Genomic DNA, 7,565 nt, shown 5'->3' with positions numbered 1-7,565 from the left:
CGACTTTACTTACCCACTTGTATCTACGAAGCTATGCTACTCGGGTGACGTGCTGGAAAGGCATTAAACTGCCTAAAAAGGACACTTTTAGTCATGAATACATTTCCAAGTGCACCTTTAAATGGGTCATTAGTCAGACCATGAATGATTAATAAAATTTTTAACTGTAGTGACGCGATACAAAACGACTTCTGCCAGTGTTACATTAATTATTTTTTATTCAACCGAATACAAGAATAATTTAAGTGAAAGTTTTGCTTACACAGAGCCTGTTGCAGCGGTATCAACCTTTGTCCGAGGAGTGCGGACAGGGCGCGTGGCTGTTGGTACTCCCAGAGAAACCCTCGACATGGCGAACCAATGGCTGAGTTCAAGGTGCTAGTAACCAATTGCATGTAGGCGCGCTATATGGATAGGTAACCGTGATTCACTAGCACACGCAAGCGGGCACAAGCACACAAATACAAACGTACGCACGCGCACATGGACAAAGGAGGCATGAGTCGACATTGTGGTGCATCGCAGCGACGCAGCTATTGTAGTGCCTCTATAGCAGGTGGAGATGGCTGGAATACTACTTTAGTGCTCTGCTTAATTTTCGGGACAATTTTTGGCTGACTAAAGCGTCATTTCCCACTAAAAAATAAATTTGCAAACGGATTTGCAGCTTAAATGAAAGAAAACGGGGAAATTAAACTCATACTGATTTTGTTAAGTCCAGGGGATTTCCCCTCGATCAAGGTCCAAGATTAATATGTTGGTGATTCGGATGACTCAATCAACTCTATTTTGCAATTAAGCGATCAAAACAAGGTCACACTATGGGGTCGTGACCTTCTTTAAGGGTGATTTTTAATAATTATCACTCCTGCTACAGGAACTTGCATATCACAATATTGCACACCTAAGATGAAATAAAGTAAACTGGAGGGGAACCAAAAAGACAATAATGAAATATCTTTGCTGGGGTAGCCGACTCTCCCCTTCCCTCACCAAAACTCCAGTAGCGAAGAGAGTAAGCTAAGAAATTACTAAGTTGGTAAATAGTTAAATAATGGTGCCTGAGTCATTTCATGGACCTAAACCAACAAATTTCTTGTTTTCTAAAGCAGGGACCCGCAAAGTATTTCAAACAAACATTTGCATCTGCTATAAATGCCAGTTTGATGTGGTCTTGCTCCAAAACCCATTCAAAAACCCCAAATTATTTGTTCACTTCAAGTATTTATTCAGTGCAAAAAGACGATTTTGGTGCAAATGGATCACAGTAAGTGCAACGCCGGTAGGATTGTGCACGGTGCAGTCTGTACACTGCATTAGAACATTTTGTTTTCGCTACTGAGTAACTAATAAGTAGAGCGCCATGTTTAATGAATCGCCTCCCAGTTGAATGTATTCCGTTGGGCTGAGGTGGTGGACCAATTGGCACCATAGCCAATAATTTCTGTAGAAACGAGATCCACGTCAGTGTGATAGAGTGGCGGTGGTGTTACATGAGGGCCTCGAAACTCTTCTCTCCGTTGAAGGTCGTTGATGGGCGGTAGTTGCAGCGTCTCCTCCAGTGAGATTGGCTCGAAATATGAGGTCACTCTGTGATGATAGGCCGCTTCCTCGTCCTTGGGATGATCATCTTCTTGTTGGAGGATTGATTGAACCCATGAGGTTGGTCGGTTGTAGATATCGCCAACCTTTGAAGTGGGACCGCCCATTGCATCCAGGTCTAGTTGGGCATTGGATTAATTGTAGAGGAGAGGTTCGTGCAACCCAGCGACATTTGTTCTTAATTCTACACACTTTACTCAAGTCGTTTGTTGCACAAATTTTAGGCTTCTTTAAAATTCCTTTAAATTGAGTTTTGCTGAACTACCGGCCATCTTGAAGAACTCAAAATCGAACTGTCTGCCAAAATCAACACGGTTTCAGTTCCTATTCAATTGTGATAATTGGAAGAATAACCACCCACATCAGAAGGATTTCTTCCATTAGGTTTTGGAATGGTATTCAGCCCAAAACACCAGGGTTGTTATCCCTTGGAGAGGTTCTGTCAACGTTGGTAATCGTGTAGCCCTTCAGTTCATAATGGGTAACTCAAAGAGAAGTTCCCTTCTCCACTATCTAGGCTGACTTAAGGGGAACTTGAAGTGAACATCGCTTTATTTTATCTTCCCATCAATGATCACCTTTAGTTCTCTCTCCTGGAAAATACAACAAACCTATTTTTTTAATGAAATTCTATAAAGCCACAAATTGATGTCCTACCAACAATAGTCCCATCTCCCTTTGCCAAAAACACACAAAACTGACCATAATGGCGATAACATCAGACCAGGGGCTGGGACAAAAAACACTGAGCTGTCCACTCCTCCCACCCCCTCCCCCACCGCCCTCATATCCCATCCCAAGCACTAAGGTAATGGGTGTGTCAAGAGGTAAAAAGGGGAAGAATGGGACGAGGAGAGAGAAAGAGGAGAAGGCATGGGAGAGACCATTATCTTCATCCCCACGGCAATTACTGGAGAGGCATCTGGCGCCAGGGCTGCTTTCTAGGAGGTAATCGATTTCAAAGGAGGAGGACACAATGGTTTGGCCACGGTAGAGTTTGGTGCCTCTTTGAACACGCATTGAGTGTTTCTTATGCATCTTTGAGCTTAATGTCATTGGCTAATTACCCAATCCGAGAATATGGTTGGCTGATTTGAACTGGGAAACCCAATTAGTCAGAAGAGTTTTCCCCAAAAATTTCGTGAGAGCCTACTACTTTACTGGCACCTCAAAGAAAATATCAAATTCACATAAATAGTATAGATAGATTGCCTCTTTGGATGTGAAGAACGTCGCGAAAGACCCCATTTGAGCTAGAAATCCTCATACTTGGATTACTTCACACGCTTTCATGGGCCGCGCCTTTGATATTAGAAGCCAGTTAAATATCGTACGTGATAGGGAAATAAACGTATTTATTTCTGCAAATATTTATTCAATGGAAGGCAAAAATAGGCAGAAACTCCATTTAAAATACATCTGATTATCTTAGGAGTGAGATTTGGCAACACGACATACTTAACTGCACAGCTTTCATCACCGTCTTTGGGGCTCGGACTCCCATTCATGTTGATGGTCTTCCAGTTGCCCTTTTACTAACATATCCTGTTACGACCGGCTCCACGACAGCGATAAGCGATTCACTCCAAACTCCACTCTCGTTAATTAATCACTAGAATTTAAGCATCCCTTACCTATTGCGATTGGTTAAATATGCAAAAGCTCACCACAGAGCGGTGCGGACCTTGGCAAACCCTCCATTCCTACTGAGACACAATAATCACTGACGAAGTAGGAAGTAGAAGAAAGTTTACTGTAATTCCTTAATGCACCAATCCGGATCATGGTCTGATAAGGCGGCCTTTTTCTTCATTTTGATGCTTTCTGATAAGGCTTGCTGCGTTATATCTTTCAGTTTTGACAGTACCCGGTCTTTGAAAAGGGTACAACCTATCTATTTGGCTACTGTTGGGTAAAAATGAACTTAGCTTATTTTTCTAAATAAAAGTAAGTCCATGGGCTTAAAATTCTCCCTGGTCAAGTGTTTAGCGGTTCTCAATCTGGACACTGAAGCCGCACAACTTAGTTTGAAGAAGCAAATCAGAGAACTAGAAAATCCATTTCTCTCCGAAGCATCTCGAAGCACATCGATTTTACAGACTTTGTTGCCACTTCCTTGAGAAATTTTGAAGACCAGATCGTTATCGAGTATGGACAGTGTGCTAATAGCAACTTTCCTGCTAGCTTTTACGCCAGGAGTTTGTGTTTCACCATCAATAGGGATCAGTTCTCTTGAAAACACCTTAGTTTCCGTTATTCCACCAGGCAGTTAAAAAATACACCCAACCTTTAGAGAAAGCCTTTTGAAATAGTTTCCGCGCTGTAAGAGCTCTAATTACAATCTTTTATCATTTCACAAGGAAAAATAAGCTTGCAAATTACACTTCAACAATATCTTTTGTCTCTAGGTGAACCAAAAAGCCCTTGGCATCTCCATTTTTGCCTCACTTTTACTCCCCCTTTGTCTATTCTTCTTGGCATGTAATTGTATAAAAATAATGGCGAGGCGATGGCCACTTAGAGCTTGGAGTAAATGAGGCACTGTCCTAAAGGGCAGTGTAAAGCCTTCTCACAGGTAAGTGTTACAGTGCCATGAGGTCTTGCGTTGCCCTGCAAGAATAGCGAGACATATTTAGAAAAAGACCTTCAAGTGGTAGCCAAATCTTAGAGAAAATTACTTGCTCTTCAATAATGACGTCCATAATTCACCATACACAAGTTAAGTAAGTTTTTCAAGCATAAATTGAAGTCTTAGAAATGCAAGGGTGGGTAGCGAGTGCACCCTTTGAAAGATAACAAATGATACGTTTGTTCTCAACGAATGGGAAACTATAGAAGATATGTTGTGTCACAGGTTAGTCGGTTAGTCAGCCAACAAATAACCCAAAGTATATGGCTCATTTTGTAGTGTAATTGGTAGAATAGAAGGTGGGACCCATCTCCTTAGCAGCTTTTATAACTTCCCTATTTAGGTGGTAAATTCTTCTACCACCGTTTATGGGAAAGTCCTACGCCCTTAGAGCCGAGTTAAACCCAATATGTCAAGCAGACAGGCTCGGATCACATCCTTCAGGTTTCGACAAGGCACCACAGCAAACTTTCCGAAAGATTGTAAGGAGTTTTTCAATCACCCGATATTTTTTGCTAGTCAATTTCATCTCTTGTGGTAGCGGGTACATTCATTTGTACGCCTGAAATGCACTGAATCCGTCACGTCAGCTTGACCATTTTAGTTTTTCCTAACTTACTTTTTTGACCACTTTACTCCTCCACTGAGCATACAAGTAAATTAAGGGTAAATTCATGCTCTTGTTACACGTATACCTTCCACCCACAATGCTCGGTACTTGACAGGACTGTTCTTTCGCCCTTGGTACCATTTACAGACCCAGAATGAATGCAATTGGCCTGTTAAACACGATCAGGTACCGCTTCCCGCATCATCTTTTTCCCACAAAATGGCTAGACTGCAGAAACACCCATTTTCTCTGTCCGTAATCGATGATGGAACTCCCACGATCATTGACATGTCTACCTGTCAGTAGTGTTAACTTAAAATATCCTCACAGAGGTCTATTGGCGTACAAATTCTCGAAATACATCACTACTACTAAAGTTCAGAACTTTTCACTGTGATACTCATTACATCACCGTATAAAATGTATGACTATATCAAGTAAAACCAAACCTTTTGGAGCACAGGGTCCAAAAGAATCTTGAATGCCTGGAAGAATTTGTGGTGAGCTGCTAGAACTGTCAAAGTCACCCGTTGTAGATGATTTTCCATGGAAAAGAGTCTCCAAGCAGTCGTTGAGGTTTAACAATTCCAATGTTGATGCCTCAGCTGTAAAGTGTTCCAGACGGCTGAGAAGATTAGTGGTTGCTAAAAAAAAGCTTCATTTGTTTTTAGTTAAAAAACAAAGTTGCTTTCCCAGTTTATCGAAAAGAGCTTTGAAAAACCGACAGGGTCTTCTTAAACCCATCTACTTCTGGGAAGTTAAGCCTGTCTGCTTGATTAGGTTAGATTACTTCCTGATTCTTCAAGCCAGTTCAAATGATCATCATGAGATGCAAGACTGATTCTAACGAGGCTGGAATATTCACGGATGCAACTCATTTTTAAGTGTCAAATACGTTTCGTCAAGCCACCTCCCAGGCATTCCTCTAGCTAGTCGCGTTGGCAGGACTCGCACTCAAAAGGATGACATGATTAGTAGGTACTAGATTTTGAAGTGCCCAGCTCACTTTCAATTCCCGATTGATCCACAGCGGACCAGTCGAAGAAGCTTGCAATCCAGAGGTTCTTGTGGAGCCGAGATTTCAGTAGATCCGTCTCAGGGTCGGTGGATTGTGCGAAGAAATTGGAGGAAACACCAAGGTTGGCTGTTGAGAGCGTCGCAATGCATGGCAGATTTAGTCCTCCAGATAACAATTTTGAGTAAAAATTTAGTGGCTACGATATTTCTGTAATATTGGAAATTTCATCCATGGTAATTTAGAATGGGAATCGTGAATAGGTAAGTAGAGATCAGACGGGTAAATAGTGCGGAAAAAACAACAGTGGTTTAAATTTGATACCGTCTGCCAACCTCAACAAGGAAGCTTTGAATCTACCACTTTACATACTTAAAATTAAAAAAAGATGACCTGCTTTAGTTATGGGTGAAAACGTTAAGTCCATTCAACAATTGTGGAGCTTCACCAACAAAATACGCGGTTAATCATCTTGGTCATATCCTACCCAATGCGACAGTTTAAATCCAGACACTAGAGATGGCTGTCAAGCTCTGGCCCAAAGGGATTGCCTTGCACGATTTCATAGTGGGCATACTTGGTTATATGATGATAACTGGCCTCCGGGCTAGTATAATTGAAAACGCTGACCATAATGTCCAGGGTGGCGCCGAGAGGGTTATCGACAAGTCTGTCTCAATACCAAGGGCTGGTTGATGGCCACCATTAAATATACGACAAATGCATTTAGGTGCCATTTCAAAAGCATACCATTTCAAAAGTCGTGACAAAGATGACTCTTCCTTCATGAAACAGGAGTCTTTGCTACATAAAATCGCTAATTAAATTACCTGTTGAACGAGGAAATAGGTTATCCGCTAGTTGTTGAAAAGTGGAATTCAGCTTCCTCAACTGTGCTGCCTCCGATGTTGCTCTTGATCCCATGATGGTCTGATTTGTAGACATCATTTTTGAAAAGAAGAAAAAATAAATATTGAGGCAAATTATTTCAAACAAAAATCCATGGGTTTGTGTACTGATCCTTGTACCTATTTACGCAATAGGGAAATGCACATGCATAATTTTGGCGTGTTGGGCTAAGACGCTGCACATAATTAGACTTTGGATGAAAAAGAAGAGCTTTTGTGGCTACATTCACTTCCCTAAGTTCCGCTTTTTGAAAAAAAGGCGGAATGTGCCCAAAGTGAGCAGAAGATTCATTAAGGTAGAGTTTCCTCCTAAATAGATGTTTCTAGGACGACCACCACTGTGGAGCATCATCCAGCTCTTAAAACTACTTCTCAAGTAGGCCTCTTTCAGTGCAGCTTGCTAACAAAGAAGGCGATAAATGAGTCATACGAAAAATAGGGGGGACTTTGATACTACTGATATGAATTAAGCGTACTATATATACCATCTTTTGACAATTGTAATAACCTATTCTTTTAAAATGTAAAGCGGGTTGGCATATTTTGTAATTGATTTCCTTCTAATTGGAAAGCAAGATTGGGTCATGGTGTTGCGAGTTAATTGAATTAGATTAATACATTTCTACTAAAAAGTTTTTTTTTAATTGCCAAAATCTACCATTCTCTCTGAAGACAATGTAACTTAAAAAAGGCAAGGTGAGTGGTCTTGGTTCATTGCACCATGTGACCACTTCTTGCTGAACAATTTGCTAATGACAGCGGTCAATCGGAAGAGATGATGATTGGGAAACACCACTGGCA

At 41.2% G+C, this 7,565-nt stretch overlaps 2 protein-coding genes across 2 annotated transcripts in view; both read right to left on the bottom strand. All coding sequences in view use genetic code 11, as the record gives it.

Annotated features, from left to right (window-relative positions):
• Positions 1–1,367: 1,367 nt before the first annotated feature.
• EGR_06539 (hypothetical protein) lies at positions 1,368–1,709 on the bottom strand (the record flags this gene model as incomplete). The annotated part of the gene is made up of 1 exon (XM_024495788.1): positions 1,368–1,709. One exon carries the CDS (start codon positions 1,707–1,709, stop codon positions 1,368–1,370), a length of 342 nt encoding a protein of 113 aa, XP_024349748.1.
• Positions 1,710–5,249: 3,540 nt separating this feature from the next.
• Positions 5,250–7,565, bottom strand: part of EGR_06538 (hypothetical protein) — a gene marked incomplete at both ends in the record, with an annotated part of 4,544 nt that continues 2,228 nt past the window's right edge. The window contains 2 exons of the mRNA XM_024495787.1: positions 5,250–5,485; positions 6,687–6,884. Of these exons, the coding sequence (XP_024349747.1) occupies positions 5,250–5,485; positions 6,687–6,884 (434 nt within the window). The remainder of the gene's footprint in view (positions 5,486–6,686; positions 6,885–7,565) is intronic.

Source organism: Echinococcus granulosus, assembly GCF_000524195.1.
Source record: "Echinococcus granulosus chromosome Unknown EG_S00059, whole genome shotgun sequence".
NCBI lineage: Eukaryota > Metazoa > Platyhelminthes > Cestoda > Cyclophyllidea > Taeniidae > Echinococcus > Echinococcus granulosus.
Note: the sequence above shows the minus strand (reverse complement) of the source record. Positions and strands in the feature narration are given on the sequence as shown.